The sequence below is a fragment of the Echeneis naucrates genome, chromosome 16, assembly GCF_900963305.1.
Source record: "Echeneis naucrates chromosome 16, fEcheNa1.1, whole genome shotgun sequence".
NCBI lineage: Eukaryota > Metazoa > Chordata > Actinopteri > Carangiformes > Echeneidae > Echeneis > Echeneis naucrates.
Window position 1 is genome coordinate 15,131,552 of NC_042526.1, and position 16,584 is coordinate 15,148,135.

Consider the following 16,584-nt stretch of genomic DNA (forward strand, 5'->3'; position numbering starts at 1 on the left):
TTTTACTTCTACGCATGCTCTTTCATATTTCTGCTCAAGTACTCTTACTCAAGTAGGTGACATTGTACTTTGACTTAACATTTCTTTGAAAGATATGGCTGCGTTGACCTGACACACAAAATATGTCATTGAATCACAATATATAATTGACCAACAATTTAAGTTGTTAACCAACAAGTAACAAAAATCTTTCATCGATCTTGATGTGACAAAACTCAACTGGACCTTTATTTATTTTCATCTTCTTGAATAAAATAATTATCTCTCATAAACAATTCAATCTGTCATAATTTTTTTCTGATAAAACTAATTTGCTTTCAATCACGTAGAATTTAATGGCGCGTGAATAGCTGGAAATTGCAGTGCTGTTACCGTTACACGAGGAAAGACCCAAGCTCTTCTTCCACAAATGCAATTTAATTTGGTTCAGTGGGAGATTTTTTTTTTTACATACAGACATATTTACATAGATTTTTACATCAATCAAGTAAGGTTTTCTGGCCGAAGCTACAAAAACATCACCAAGGTTCATCTCACTTGTGAAGATTTGCCATTTGCACTGGTCTGATGGTCTGTAGTAACAGACATGAAAAGGCAATTTTTCGACCATTTTCAGGCAATTTATAGACCAAGCATTTAATCATTTAGCAGAGGAAAACAAGTTTTTAATCAATAATGACACACTCATGAACTGAATTATTCCTTTATTAGTACCCAAGTGATGTCTTCTCTGGTAGAGCAATGATATAATTAATATTTATAGCTATTTTATCACAATAATTACTTGCATAACAAATTAATAGAACTGTCATTCAAATCATGGGGTTCCAACTAAATGTGTACGTAGGCAACCCAGGATCCTGATATATATGTATTTATATATGTGCGAACACGCACACACACACACAGACAAACCTTGTGTGCCGTCACTTTTGTGTGGTTGTTAGATTTATTTCCTTTCACGCATCAGCACTGACTGCTAAACAAAATCCAATCCCGACAGGTTTCAGTGATGATCATCTCATGATACAGTGGCATCATTGATGATGACATCATAGTATACAAAACCCACTCCTTCCTTATACACAAATACAACTACATTTGTTATACATTGAAGGAAATTCAGATTTTAAAGATAAACATCTAGATGTGGAATCAGAAAAGCACCAAAATCCTTTTTTTGTCTTTCGACTGATGCTTCCATTTTGACTGTCAACACTAATTAATTAGCAGCAAAATCTTAATATTGATGAACTCTTCTGTTTCTGTTTATTCCAGACATGCTCCCCTGGCTCCAGTAGCCACCACGTGACAAACCTCCACATCCGCCCCCAGTCTCTGAAGCTCATCCAGCCAGATCTGCTGCTTCTGGGACAGGCGGTCATTGGGTCCCTTCACCTCTACCAACTACAATTACAAGACAATCCATGTCACAGGTCAATAAGCAGTAAAATCCATGTAATCAGATATGAAATAATCAGGTACAACTAAGGGTCTGAATCCATACACAAAGAAAAATACTGAATTCAAACAGCTCTGGTGAGGTGTGATCTCACCTTGTAGGTGTTGTTTGAGGTGTTCCATACCACTAAATCCGGCAGACCGCCACGACAATGCCTGTAGTCTTTTGACATTCTTGCTATGACTCCTCCTAAGAAGGCTCCACCAAGGCAAGACACAAGAGACTGCAAACATCAACGTATAAAAGTGGTTAAGTTATGTTACGACTGTGTTAGTACCTTAAATAACAGCTGTGGATAAACTTCTGATCCTAGTTATTTATTCAAGCCTGTCAAGGAATAATAAGCATAATTTGTAAGGGTGGGCCAAAAAAAAAAAAAAAAAATCAATTCATATAAGAATCACAATTCTCATTTACTACAATTCAGAAATGTTTCAAAATGTCCCAAAATCAACTAAAAAAATAAATAAATAAATAAATAAAAATAAACAAATCTGTAGGCTGTCTCTATTTTGTATGCAGGAGGTCCTGAGGTCACCACGGCCCCATCCTCGTTGAAGGCAAAAATTTGGACTCAGTTTGGTTTTTACCTATAAAATCTGTTTTATTTTTTCCCAGATTTTTTTTTATTTTTTATTTTTCTCATATTCTGTTTTTTTTTTCCCCTAACCCAAACTTTAATTCCATTTTTAGCTTTTTACGCAAATTTAACCCTGAGACAGTGTTTTAAGTAATGAAATACTAACAATGTTTTCAGTTATAACTGAAAACTTTAATGCTTCCACGCATTTAAGCAAAAACATCATAAAACAATGAAACATACCACCGATTACTGACATCTCCATTGAAGTACGTGATAGTGAACCTCTTTGTATTGAGCTGAGTGACTCTCATTTGACTTAGCCCTTAGCAGTCAGACAGCCGCTTCACTGGTCCAGTCTCATCTCATCTAGTCTGGTCTCTGTCCGGTGTCTTGTCTAGTCTGGTTGGTTATGGTCTAGTTTCTACTCTCTGCAGGGGTCTGGTCTCTGGTCTAGTCTAGTCTAGCTACGTTCCTTTTTATTCTGGAAAAACAAATAAAAATAAATAAATAAATAAAATTATGTAAAATGTCAGCCAGTTCTGTTATTCCGTGTTTATAATGAATTCTGTTTTTAACATCTAATTCTGTGATTCCGTAATCGTGAATTTTATAGGGCCTTTACCAAATGCCCGGGAAGACCATGCTTGACATGAGCTTCACAGTGTGCAAGGTTTGAAAAATGAGGAGCCCATGTTTAACTACACTATTTTGTTTTTATAAAGAGAGACTTTTAGTCTTGTTACTAAAGCAATATATGATATTGCTTTTATGCAACAGTTACAAAAATTCCATCTAAGCATGGAAGCATAAAACTAAATGTGAAAAAGACACTTTAATGTCTCCATTCGTCATTCTGTCTTGCAAAGCAGACTGGAGTAGATCACGAGGTTCCACACCTATAGATTGAAGCAGAATTTCTGCAGCATTGGGACCTTTAATTCTGCGCTTTGTAGAAGCCGCTTTGGCAGTCATTCCAGTTTTGCGATTTCTTGTCTCCAATTTGAGTAGTTTATTTAATTCTTCCTGGCATATCCTCTAAAGCTTCATCAGATTGGAATGAAATCATCTGAACGGTCCTGAACCACTCTAACACTGTCCCAGTACATGTGATTCATGTGGCTAAGATGGTTGGTTTTTTTTTTTTGGGCACATTTTCCTTCATCTCTGCAGAGGACTTCTGCAGCCCCTTTTGAGTAACCACCAGATTCTTGATCACCTCCGAACCCAAATCACTCGTCTTGCCTGGTTGCTCAGTTTATAAATGGGTTTATACCTTTCATAGCTTTGCCTTAATCGTTACGTTTAACACAATTTGAGCGTTCCCTAGATTTTATGGTCTGGCTTTCATCCTAATATTCCTTGTGAATTATTTAATTTTGCAATTACCTCATTTACGTATAGTTTACGGGGGAACTTAACAATCAAGTTCTGTCACTGCATATATAATAGAGGTGTAGTAAATACCTGTGCCTGTTGAAGGGATGAGAAGCGCTCCCAGTTCACCAGTGAACAGACTTTACCCTCCTGTGAGGTCCAGATGTGCTCCAACATGTTATGAAGTGTCTCCACAGATGCCTCACTGAGCAACTGAACACGAGAATCAATGGCCTCCTTTCTGTTCTCATAGAAAGAGTCTGTGTACAGATCCAGTGGACATGTCTGTGAGGGGATAACAACTGTGAATAAAATGTGTATTGATGCACAGTTATTCAACAACGCTTCCATGGGGCTCGCTTTACCTGGTATGGGTTTCGGAAAACATCTGGAATATCGCCCATAAAAATGATATCCCAAAGGAAAAGAGCAAACATTGTAGAAAATGTTGAACCCTCACCATGGATACCTGTTATGTTAAAACATGACAGGATTTGTGATCAGAGGATATTGGAATCTTGAAGTTCTGTGGTGAAAAGTTGATTACCTTGGTCAAAACCTTGTTGGCGGTAATGTGCTAAAGACAGTTCCTCCACAGAACATATAACAGTGGCCTCAGTACTCTCTTCCCTCTTTCCATTAGCCAGCAAGAGAAACTTAGATTTCCCAGTCCCTCCTTCATGAGGAAACATCTGCCCTCGGATTGTGACCTATAGAAAAAAAACTTTCATTTTCATTTACCCAACCATTTTTCAAGAAAACCCGATCCTGACAGACTACCAGACTCACATGGTTGACATCCTGGACATCAATAGAGACCAAGTCTTTCAGTTGTAGGCGATACTTCTTCAAGCTGGCAGCCTCTTTCATTCTAACAGCTCTCTGGTGCAGGGAGAGTTTATGTCCTGTTCGTACCAGAGCGTCTGACAGTCCATCTCTAATAGCACAAATAGCCTGAAGGCAATGGGAAAAGACCAAGAGTCAAACAAATGACAACACAACTTCTATTACGGAGCACAGTGTCACACAAAGAGATAAACGATGCGAATATCTCTGAGGTGGGGACTGGTGCTCACTTGCTCAGGTTTTTTGAGGTGCTGGTGGAGGTTTAGTGCCAGTCTGTCCCACCATCGCCCTCGGCTGTCAGGACAGTACACAGACTGTGACAGTAAGGACCGCAGCTGCTCCACAGCTTCCTGGGAAATGAAATAAACATATTTGATTATGATGCACTTCACAAATAGTTAAATATGTGCGAGAAGCTGACGGAATGAGGCCTTCAAACCTCATACTGACGAAGCCTCTGCAAGATCTCTACCCCTCTGGACAAAATACGAGTGTAAGCCCAGCCTGTTGTGAAAACGCGCAGGAAAATAGGCAGCCCTTCCTGATGACTGCCCAACACAATTATAACATTAATATCAAACAATCACAAGAAACCCAGAGTCAGTGCTTTAGACAGGAAAACAAAAGATGGATGTACAAATCACCTGAGGTCATGGTTTTTCGTCAGCTCCTGCCAGGCATTTTTGGCTGCAGTATAGAGCTCTAGGGCCTCTTCCCACTGACCTGCCTGCATAGCTGAGATTACCTCTTGCAGGGATCGCATGGATACTTCAAATCTGGAGGGAAGGATGGAGTCATGAGTATATATTCCTGCCTATAGACAAAATAGAATCAACTCAACTTCTACTCACTGGATCAGATCGTCTCTGTCCCGAAACACCTTGGCTCTGCGCTGTACAGTGTAGTCCGGGAAGGTCAGACGTCCCGAGTTTACCAGCAGGATGGTAAAAAGCTGGCTCTGCCCACCAGCAGCCATCTCCTCCTCATCCATGGTGTCCGTCAGAGAAAATAGCAGAAGGATACGAGAGAAGACAGTCCGAGGACCACGACACAAACGCACAGAAGAACCTGCTAGCTGCTTGGCCCTTAAATGTTACAGAGGATGGAGTGAGATCATCACTGTAACACGAGTGTTGTAAATAAGACTTATGTAACTTATCATTTAACCTTTTGAGGATGACGGCCCTTATGTTGTTTTGAGCAGCAGCCATTGAGAAGAGAGATTTTTGCCTGCTCAGACGAAGAAGCCCATCCACCAACTGCTGCTTCTGAGAGCCAGAAGTGCCCAGATGGAAGGTCTTAGCCAGGACTCGGAGTTCAGGAGCAGGCAGGAGATCCAGAGCCTCTTCTAAATCCTCAAGATCACTCTCTTTAATGTCCAAAAATCCACAGAGGTGGGTATTAGCAAGAGAAAAATCTGCCTTTAACAGGATATTAATATAGCAGTAATTTAGGTTTCAACTAACTCAGCCAGGGATGCAGTATTAGACATGATTTACCCATCTGTAGAAAGCCACTTTGAACCAGTTCCTGGGCAACTGGTTCCAGATCACTGCATATCTCTTCATAATTTAGTTTATTTACTTGGAGCCACTTCAGCTTCCTCTGAAAGAGCCTCACATACAACTTCTGCCCCATGACTTTTGACAGAGAAGACACAAGACAACAATTTAGCCTGATTTCATTATTATTTCAATGGCAGTGAGCAAGTCATGTCCCAGCCTACCTGATAGCTTCTCAAACGCACGTATGAGTGCCATATCATCCTGGTTGAACAATGCCCGATCATCCTCATTCTCCAGCACGGCCTGTAACACAGTGCAGAAGTTGCGGAGGTAGTAGGGAATCTTTGGCGGGTGAAGGCCCTCCGCAGCCTGCTCGGTGGTGGTTTGCTGAGCACTAAACTTTGGCAGCGAGTCAGTAATGATGACTGCAGCACTTTTTTCCGAAATTTCCTTTGAACTCAGAAGGGGGTCAGAAGAAGCGGTGAGAGGCATTCCAGCTTTATGCTGATCTGCATCAGCTGTCTGTGTTTTATTTTCAGTGGACACTAACTCCTCCTGTGGCTCCCTGCTCCCTTCAAACTTTGCTTTCTTTCTGAAACCAGATGCCTTTCCAGGGGAAGTTGTTTCCTTTTTCCTCTTTGCTAGTTTGGAGGAAGAAGAGCGGGACTTTGCGGTAACCAGCTTTTGCAAAGTGTCTGGTTTAGGTCTTTTCTGGTGAAGATCATGTCCTTTTCCTGAACTCAATAGGTCCCCTGCTGTTGTTGTCGGGGTCTCATCACTGGCTGCTGTCAGGTCGATGACTGTCTCATAGTCTTTTCTTTCGTCTGAATTCTGAATGATGACATTTTCTTTCTGTGAGTTACTGAGTGTCTCAGGAGGATCTTTCTCCTTCTCGGGAAGAGTTGGTGCATGTTGATCATCTGTCATCTCTGGTGACTGAACAAACTTTCTGGACAGCTTGGAGGAGAGGCTTCCCAGATGAATTGTCCTGACCACAGTTTTACTGGTGATCTCCCGCGGTGCCTGCTGAAAGTTACTCTTTTTGAAATAAGGGCTGGTCTTAGTCTCTTTGACACCATCTCCCTTCTTTGATTCCCGCCCTGGGGACTTGGTAGGGTTGTCTCTGGGTGACAGCGGGACGCTTGGCAAGACACTAAAGCTTGCTGAGGCTGCACCGCTGTCTCCCCTTTCAAACTTCTGACACTGCAAATCAATGTGCTCATTGATCTTGAATCTCGGCACCAAGTGTCCACAGAGGGGGCAGGCCAGTCTGGAGGGAGGCGGGCTGCTGAAGAAGGAGCTGATGGGGGTGGCAGCACCGGCAGAGGTCCCGGCGGGGACATGGCCTTTCTTCTTATTCTGGGATAAAGACAGACTTCGCTTCAGTCTGTTTTTACCGGCCCTTTCGGCCATGGCGCTGGTGGGAGTGATATTGCTCGCTGAACCCGTTTTTCAGACGTTTTTTCTTTGTTGCACATTCCGAGATGAACCATCAGTGTGGACGGGGCTAAATGTTTGAGCTAACTCGTCTCAACGATCAACACTTTTCTATCGTCTAAAAGCTTCGTCTCCCATAACCTTTACAAGAGGAAAAATACCCCCCCCCCAAAAAAAAAAAAACAAAAAACAAAAAACAAAACAAACAAAAACACAACAACTATAGGGACCAATCATCCAACATGTACCGGCGGAGTTCATCGAAGAGCTGCACGATAATATCCACACAAACCCGCTGCTCAGGCTCAACCAGCTGAGCACAGAACATCTCAGACGGTAATAATCCATCCCAAGATCATCGATGTCTTTATCAACAATCTGAATGGAAAAACACTGAAACAAACTAATATACTTGTTCTGGACGTAAAAATATTTACAATAATACTTTTTTTTTATCAAAGTTAACTGGAGCTATGTTGCGAAAATATAATTAGAACAATTTTTTTATGAATTGAAAGACACTGAAGTTTTACAATCAAGTATGTAAAAATACTTCAACTAAAATTGTGTTTCTGAGCTGTTCATGATTCATGTTTGACTGTGCACTTTTTATGCCTCTCACGGTGTTTTTTGTTGGGGAGCAGACCAAAAAGCACATGATGGGGGGTTGTATCTTTCTACACAGGTTCCTGGGTAGCTGTGCGGCTTTTATTCAAAAATCACCATTCCGGAGAGCTATCTGATCCGATCAACACTCGGGCATTTCACAACTGGGGACCACCGACAGAGCTGATGTCGGTAAGTGCCACACTGGATTTATCTCTGCATAGGTGGAAAAAATGTAAGGGTAATGCACATATGGCCTATCCGGCTTCCGATAACAGGGCTGAGGACAATGCTTGACGTGCTCCTGAGGTACAACAACAGCCCGTAAGCTGGATGTCAGCATGCTGCAGTCTCGATGCTTCAAATCAAGGTCGATATGAAATGCAGCAGCAGGAGGATAATATGATGCCTCCAGATGGTCAAACCAGCTGAGTTTTTGTGGAGGAAAGTCAGCTCCATTAATATGTGCTATATGCGCAGGAGGGGGGGGGGGGTGGGTAGTGGGGAGGGGGGGGGGCGGTGGTAGTGGGGTGGGGGGGCATGCATCCAATTATCATATCGCTATTTAGGCAGATGGGAGTGCGGCGTCCACTTGAGGGAGACGGGAGCAGCCACAGCAGCCACCCCTGCAGCTGCGGCAAAAAAGTTCGGCGTAATAGCCGTAAAGGGCAGGGCAAGGCGCTCAAACAGCGAGCTGGATGACCCTTATTGTTTTTAATAAGCAGTTCAGCACCATGGAGAGGTCACGATCGGGTCCGCCTGCTTTGTTTTCGCATCCAACAACATCTCAGACACATCATCAGATGACTATATGTTCAGGGACCACAGTGATTCATGCGCGCAATCATCAGGGAATCACAATCAGAAACAACACAGTCGAATTGAGCCGCAAGCCTCGATGCTGTGTTGATGATGAGATGCTCAGACTGGGCGTGTAGCAGATCACTGTGTTCAGCTTGATCGCTCCCATGCAGTCTGTATTTATCAAGTGAAAAAGCTTTCGTTTCCACTCTCAAGAAAGCCATTATCATATAAGAGGGAGTGTTTGGGCGTCCGATTCTTTAAAATCATAACATATGTGAAAATAGATCTGCTGTACCCTCGAAATTGATAAGGCTAAGCATTTATTTTTGACATTTATGTAAAATAAATAGGCTGTTGTTTAATTTCTAACAGTGTTTTTTCCGTCATTTATTGTATGTAAGTAGGCATACGTGAACAACTTCATTATTTTCCTTGTCAATTAATCAGGCAATCGTTGTTTTATTTACTAGATTAATGGTTTGCTCAACAAAGTAACAGCACATATCCATCATATTTCCTCAAGGTATATGACTTTAAATAGCCTTTTTTTTTTTTTGGTTGACCAGCAATCAAATTTAAGCATATTTCAATGATAATCACTGAGGATTAAGAACATGGGTGAATATTCCGATTTTAGAAGCTGGAGCCGGGGACATTTTTGGATAAAAAAAGGAATCTAATGTTCATAGTAAATCCAATTCTTTTTAGTCAGTTGACCAATACTTTAAACTTCTTAATACTGCATGGCTTTGTTTGAATGAGTACAACAGGGATGTGATCAGTAGAGTTTCTTTTTTCTTGTTGGTTTCTCAAACAACTAAAAAAAACCACAAAAGAGACCCAAGGGTCTAAAGACATTTGTTTTCCATCAGTTCTGCATGCCGTCTCATTGAACTCTATATTATCTGTTCATTTTCCAACATTTTCCAAAACGCTTCAGTCCAAGGAAAACATCCTTTCAGGTGTTTTTTGGATATCAAACAAATTATTATTTCACAAAGTAATCCACAGACATAAGTCATGACTCATAGATGTCAAACCCACACAAACCACATTATATCCATTTTTTCAGGGCCACTTCTTTCAAAGCAATTTTATGTGGAAAAAGTACCGATGATGTACAGTGGAAAAAAATCACTTAAAGCAGGTTTCCTGTTCTGCAGAACATCAAGACAAAATCAGACACAGACACAACAAAGTAAGATGGCAGATAATGGACACCATCAGCAGTCACTATAGACAAAAGGGCTGAAATAGCACAAGCGGGTTTTGATGGCGTAGAAATAATCAATGCATGTAAAATTATACACCTAGGACAGAAAGTCACTGTTGTCCTTGAGGCATAGCCATTTATTCACATTTAATAGGGGAAGCGATTTCAGTTTTGTGTGGAAAGTGTGGAAAAGAATCTTTGACCACAAGTTATTAAAATCTGGCACTGTGTAAGGCGCATTGAGAGGCTCCCTTGTGTGTTGTTGTGGAACAAGTAAAGGGGCTTTTTTGTAGCTGAAATAAAAATGTCATGGCTAAATAATTTATGCATTCACAGAAATGACAGAGACACGCCCTGCTCATTTTTACACTATTTCTGCTCCACCAAAGAAATTCATTTCAGTGTGTTTCTAAAAGAAAGGTTTATAACGCTTTCTCTGTTAGTATGAGGAAAACGAGAACACAAGTCTGTGGAGAGTGTGAATAAAGATGAAAATGTCAAGTTGATATTATTTACAGATATAATGCAAGTATCAGAAAAATAACACTAATTATGTATTCATATTGACAGGATTGATGGTAATGGGCTTACAGGGCCGGTTATGGCTCATAGTAAGAGGCCAGGGACCGTTTCTAAAATATCAGCTCCTCCACCGTGTCCCAGCCCAAAACACAAGAGGGATCAAGAGGAGCAGCAACGTTTGGTGAGGGAGGCCTTTGAGCAGCCACCCCGCCCTGTGAAGGATAATAACAATGACCAGCTGACTCCTCCTCCTTCTGTCAAACACTTTTACAAGAGTTGGGACCTGAGTCCTGAGGATATGGAGGACACCTGCTCCGAATACGACAACGTGGGCTCTGATGTGGAGCAGGATTACGATGAAGTTCTGCATTTGAACAGAGAGGGTGTGGTGGACATGAGGTACTACAAACAGTACAGTCCTGAGGATGGTGGCTACTCAAAACATCCAGTCGGTGATAATAACATTAATGACAGCACTGCAGTCGAGCTGTTCACTCCTAGAGCTCGTCATAGCACAGAAGTATGTGAGGGACAATCTAGCAGCAAGCCTCACAAAACTGGCCATCAATTTAGGTCACATTGTGCCCCTGTGGGTGGGGATGAAGCAGAGCGGGAGATGGAGAAAGGCCAGGAGAACAGGTTCTTCTTCAGTGATGGAGATGAGATAGAGGAGGTGCTGGATGGGGCCAAATTCATAGAAGATTTAGAGGAGACAGAGAACAGTGTTCAAAGACCAACCAGTCTTTATCAGGGCGATGATAATGAAAGAATTAGAAAGGGAAGAGATGAAAGAGAGAAAGATGACACTCGAGTTACAAGAAACCAAAATATCCAAGGAGCCAGTAAGAAGTGTGAGTCATCTCACATGGGTTCAAAGGAGAAGGAGAGGCAGGGTAAGGGACGAGGGAGGAGGGGACCGGAAGATGATGTTGAGCATGCTATGGCTGGGATCAAAGGATGCATGGCCAACAGCACTGAACAGCGTCTAAAGCCTTTGTCGAAGGACTGCAAAAAAGCAGCTGTTAGGACCAAAGCTAGACCTGGTTCCAGTAAGCAACACGCCCCTTCCACCACCTCCCCACTCGCATGCTCAGTCACCTGCTACCCCTAAGCCTGCTGAGACCCCCAAGGCCCAGCCTAGCAGAGAGACTCCTGCTCCCAGATCCAGCCTTTCCTCTGCCGGCAGCCAGGAGAACGAACCCAAGGTTACCATACCGTCGCTGGCTCCTCAGCACACACCCGACCAACAGCGGGAGCCTCTCGAGGAGAGGCAGAGACAGGCAGAAAAACCCCAGCAGGTGAGCACCGCAAATGGGGCAGATCTTTGACAGAGTCTCATCCCCTGTGGCTCGTCTTTTTTAAATGTTTGTGCCCAGTCTACCATCGCTGGGTCCCAAAGAGAATTGAGTAAGAGTTTAATTAAATGCTTTGCCACAAATACCCTTTGCCCCTTTACTCCTGTGGCATTATCATCCAGACAGGACAATATTTAAGACATGCCTTGCTGAAGTTCAAGCAGATGATTTTGCACAACAGGGTGAGAAGCCAAGCGGGGCCATGATGTCTGAAGATGTGCCAGAGCAGGCGAGGAGGGTTCAGTGCCCAGAGCTCGTCCCTGCACAGGAGACCAACACGCCCAAGGTGAAGCTGTTTTACACGAGAGCGGATTTCAGACAAGATATCTGTTTGCCAAAGCTGTAAATCAGTGGCTTTGAATATAGAACCGAGTAACATAGTCACGCACAGTCCGCACATATTTTCGTAATTCCCACTTAAGTTGTTTTTAACTACTACACACGCTCTCCAAATATTTCTTACTAACATGAGGATGTTTGTACTTATTTTAAAGAAATCACAGGAGGCTTCTTCTTTCCCCAGCTTTGAGGATGGTAAATACACCACAGCTTTCTTACATCTTACACATTTCTGTGCTAAACCAGTTAAAAGAATCTCGTAACAGGTGCCTTCTGTTTTGCTGCGCAGTCCCAGGCCCTTGTGAGCCAGAAGATCTTATTGATGGGATCATTTTTGCTGCTAACTACCTTGGCTACACTCAAGTGTTGTCTGATAAGAATCCATCCAAGTCTGTTCGCATGTCCCAGGCCCATGAAGCTGTCAGTCGCATCAAGGTAAACTGCCTCCTGTTGTTAACATCCACTGATTTATTTAAAGTTATTTAAATGTGCTCCCTTCTGAGCATATCTAAAGCTCGTAGGGAAAATGTCAAAGCTTTATGATTTAATTGAATTTGGGAATCCGTTTTGGGGTCAGGGGGAGTCGATTACATTTCAGTGTTGTTAGAATTGGATCAGGGCCCTCTTTAGATTTAGTTTTCCTTTCAGCCTTTAGCTACCATGGGAACACAGATACAGACGTGTGCAGCACCGGTGGGGGTTTGTTTTACTGTGGGTTTCATTATAAACAGGGTTTAAAATGCACACATCTATCCATGTTGCCGGATGGTCTGTTCCTGAAATGAAATATGGAGCTAGTTCTTTTTTTAACCACACGATGGAGCAGTTGTATGCCTTTCGCTCTTGTTTGTCTCCCCCATGTCAGTGCTTGACAGGGAGCAATGAGAGATTTCATTCCGAAAATATGAAATGTCTGACATTATGTCTTTTATTTGAAAGAGCCAAGATGAAGACTCTCAAATGATGACAGAAGTGGACCTGTTTATCTCCACTAAAGCTGTCAAAGTGCTGAATGCTGACACGCAGGTTAGTAACACTCAGATCTTTGCCTGTGTTGAATCTGTTTTCAGGCGTAATGAGCAATGATCGGGATTCTTTTTACTCCACACAGGAGACCATGATGGACAGTGCCTTGCGTACCATCTCCTATATCGCTGACATTGGCAGCATTGTGGTTCTGATGGCTCGGAGGCGCATGTCTCAGGCTTCGTCAGAGGATTTTTCACCTGAGTCTCCTGATTCTGCCGGTGAAGGGAAAACTCAGTACAGGATGATCTGTTATGTCTTTGAATCAGAAGATGTGAGTGTTTCCTGCCTAAATATGCATAGACCTTTAATTAAAGGTTTATACTCAGCTTTTGTTTTCGATATTTACTTTTGGCTCACTTTAACCGCTGTGATCCTTCTCACCTCCCTGCTCTTGCCAGCTGGTATTGCCTTTCTTCTGAGTAGTTTTGCCCAAACATTCCCCTTCCCACAGGCACAACTCATCGCACAGTCCATTGGTCAGGCCTTCAGCGTGGCCTACAGAGAGTTTTTACGAGCCAATGGCATCAACCCGACTGACTTGAGCCAGAAACAATACAGTGACATCATCAACTCCCAGGAAATGTACCATGATGACCTCATCCATTTCTCAAACTCAGACAACTGTAAAGAGGTGCACCATGTTTTTTTTTTTTTGTTGTTGTTGTTTTTGTTTTGTTTTTTTGGCTTCAGGTGAAATGCGGATGATGTCTTTACCACAATCTCACAGATGACATCAATATTGATATATGAAACTGAAACCCTGCTTGAAAAAGATTGGGCAAAATTATTATTATAATTTTTTTTTCTTCCTTTTCAGCTATATGTGGAGAAGCAGAAAGGGGAGAGCCTCGGCGTGGTGATCGTGGAGTCTGGTTGGGGCTCCATCCTGCCCACCGTCATTCTGGCCAGCATGCTGAACAGTGGCCCTGCTGCTCGCTCTGGGAGGCTCAGTGTCGGAGACCAGATTATGTCCATTAATGACACCAGTCTGGTGGGGCTGCCGCTGGCCACCTGCCAGGGCATCATTAAGGTAAATCGTGGCGCTCCGGAGCATCAGATATTTAGTGTTAAACTAGTCCTGGTGACGTGTGGAAATGGCGCAGTGTGAATGCTCATATGAATTTAGTCTTTTGGACCCACTTCAGCTTCCGATAAGCCTCCTTTGATTAGCTGGACAGACAAAACAGACACATTAAAAAATGTTTGATTTAAGCATGAAAACTTACCATCCTAGAGTTAATGCATCAACACAATCATGCAGATAAAACATGGAAGGTTTCTAAACTCCTCTAAACTTCAAAGGTAAAAAAAAAAAAAAAAATTGACATAACCCACAATTTATATACCACTTATGATACTATTTAATATCAATATGTAATCAGATATAATGCTGCAATGATGACCTTTTAAATACCAAGGCCAACTTAAAGGTGACATCACAACACCAGTCAGGAGGGGAAGATTGTGACCATATTACCTGCACACAACCACAAGGTGGTAATTGTAGTTTTGATCTGTTCCAGGGTCTAAAGAATCAGATGAAGGTAAAGCTGAGTATTGTAAGCTGCCCTCCGGTCACCACTGTCCTCATTAAAAGGCCTGATCTAAAGTTCCAGCTCGGCTTCAGTGTTCAGAACGGCATTGTGAGTAGGCCTTCGTTATGGAGTAGCATGAAATGAATGATCTGTTAGCTTTTGAAGAGCGATGGTTGTGCCATACAATATGTGCAGTGCAAGTGTCTTTTTTTCACACCCTCAGATCTGCAGTCTAATGCGCGGTGGCATTGCAGAGCGTGGCGGTGTCCGTGTTGGACACAGAATCATTGAAATAAACGGTCAGAGTGTTGTTGCCATGGCACATGAGAAGATTGTCCAAACCCTGTCTGTCTCAGTGGGTGAGGTAAGAACCCTTCATGCCACAGGATGGCAATTTTCAAAGATGACTGCACCGCACAAATCACTGAGCCAAACAGGCCTCTTAAAGATATGCCTACAAATGAAACCAGTTTGAGATCCAGATCCCACGTTATTACACACATACAGGACCATGCAAGGATTCAATCGATAAATAAAATCAGCTAAAAACCTTTGTGAAAATGGAACAGTTCAATGCAAATTGTTTGTGGAAAAAGCAATAGATGGAGTTTGATTGTTTGTGAAGGCACAGACGTTTGTTTGCGTGTTTGAGCAGAACTTGGTCAAGCAAAAGCCCAGTTTATAATTTCATTTGTCAAACAGTTAGCTTTGATTCTTGAAGTGGATATCCTTACTGAGAAGCAAAGGTGTGACGTCTTGGAAATTACACTTATTTGTTTTCTATAAGTTGAGCATCATATCACTCTCATGTTACTAAAGTGGACATAAAGGTAGAGCCAGCGGCTGGTTAGCTCAGAAACAGAAGGAAATGGCTTAGGGAAGTCTGCTTCTTTCTTTTCCAATGCTCACTAAGCAAACTGTACTTAGAATTTGTTGATTGAAGCACAATGAGATGTCTGCCTGTTGACTATCAGTTATGTTTCCAAATGTAGCTCTATCAGCCACTCTCGATCTGCTCCACTATTCCCCCTTTTCCCCCAGTTGTTATACAGTTATATAGTGAATCTGTTATTTCTCCCAGTACATACTGTACCGCCATTTAACCCGTAATAACTCATTATTTGTCAGTAATGGATCTGGCGTTTCTTCGGAAGAGAGTAAATTCAGCCTGGATTCAAGCAATGTGAATTATGACTGTGCTTCTATAAACGGGCTCTTAAATTGAGAGTGTAATCGTCCCCACTCCTCTCATCTCGCTGCCAGATCAACATGAAGACGATGCCTGCCGTGATGTTCAGACTGCTGACAGGACAGGAGACGCCTATCTACATATAGACACCCTGCATGGATCAGCCCACTGTCGTGCTGCATGTCTGGCTGTGCGAAGACGACGGACGGATGATGGACAGGAGGCTCAGTGGGACGAGGAGAATTTATTTTTATATCATTTTATTTTTTTGGCCTCTTGTTGCAATGCTGTAAAGAACATCCAGTTCTCATTTTCAGGTTTTATCTCAAATTACATTGTCATAATGGCCTTACAATGTGAATGCTTTGTCTGTAGTACTGTATGTGAGTTTTCGGCGCTGAAGAGAAGTAGCTTTAAGGTCATGATTATTTTCTTATGAAGAGATAAATTAGTACATTTATTTTTTATTTAGTCATTTTTATAATGTGTGTGGAGTTTAAAAAATGTACTTCTACTGTAAATACTTTGGATTACTCAAGGACTTGATCGGAAAGGCCATATTACTCCTACAGTATATGCATGTTATTATGAAGTACATCTGACCAGGGATGAATTCTCAATCTGACATGATAATCTTTACCGGTAAGTATTAAAAGAAGATAATAATATGCTGTACAAAGGCACTGAACTATGTGTATTATGGTGACGCTGAAGGCCAAAGACACACCGACTTTTCAAAGACATACAGTATGGGGGATCATCACCTTAACCAGAGCGTACAAGAA

The 16,584-nt window shown here is 42.1% G+C and overlaps 2 protein-coding genes across 2 annotated transcripts; one reads left to right on the forward strand and one right to left on the reverse strand.

Annotated features, from left to right (window-relative positions):
• Positions 1-437: 437 nt before the first annotated feature.
• fan1 (FANCD2 and FANCI associated nuclease 1) lies at positions 438-7,326 on the reverse strand. Its single transcript, XM_029523164.1, has 13 exons — positions 5,992-7,326; positions 5,765-5,905; positions 5,433-5,634; positions 5,117-5,350; positions 4,910-5,041; positions 4,705-4,813; positions 4,496-4,615; positions 4,209-4,373; positions 3,967-4,129; positions 3,785-3,888; positions 3,510-3,704; positions 1,557-1,685; positions 438-1,407 (listed from the first exon to the last, which is right to left on the reverse strand). The coding sequence occupies exons 1-13, from the start codon at positions 7,181-7,183 to the stop codon at positions 1,270-1,272; spliced, it is 3,024 nt and encodes a 1,007-aa protein (XP_029379024.1). The 5' UTR covers positions 7,184-7,326; the 3' UTR covers positions 438-1,269.
• Positions 7,327-10,431: 3,105 nt separating this feature from the next.
• On the forward strand, positions 10,432-15,945 carry LOC115056732 (amyloid-beta A4 precursor protein-binding family A member 2). Its single transcript, XM_075353382.1, is given in 12 exon segments — positions 10,432-11,417; positions 11,419-11,650; positions 11,889-11,993; positions 12,202-12,241; positions 12,336-12,481; positions 12,986-13,072; positions 13,158-13,346; positions 13,527-13,706; positions 13,893-14,105; positions 14,599-14,718; positions 14,834-14,974; positions 15,874-15,945. Coding segments are annotated over 12 exon segments (2,511 nt in total).
• Positions 15,946-16,584: the final 639 nt, after the last annotated feature.

Excerpts from the sequence above, each read along its gene's own strand:
- fan1 (XM_029523164.1), bottom strand. The coding sequence starts at position 7,183 with ATGGCCGAAAGGGCCGGTAAAAACAGACTGAAGCGAAGTCTGTCTTTA. Across the intron at positions 5,906-5,991 it reads TGCGTTTGAGAAGCTATCAG|TCATGGGGCAGAAGTTGTAT; the intron begins GTAGGCTGGGAC and ends CTCTGTCAAAAG. Across the intron at positions 5,635-5,764 it reads AAGTGGCTTTCTACAGATGG|AGAGTGATCTTGAGGATTTA; the intron begins GTAAATCATGTC and ends TGGACATTAAAG.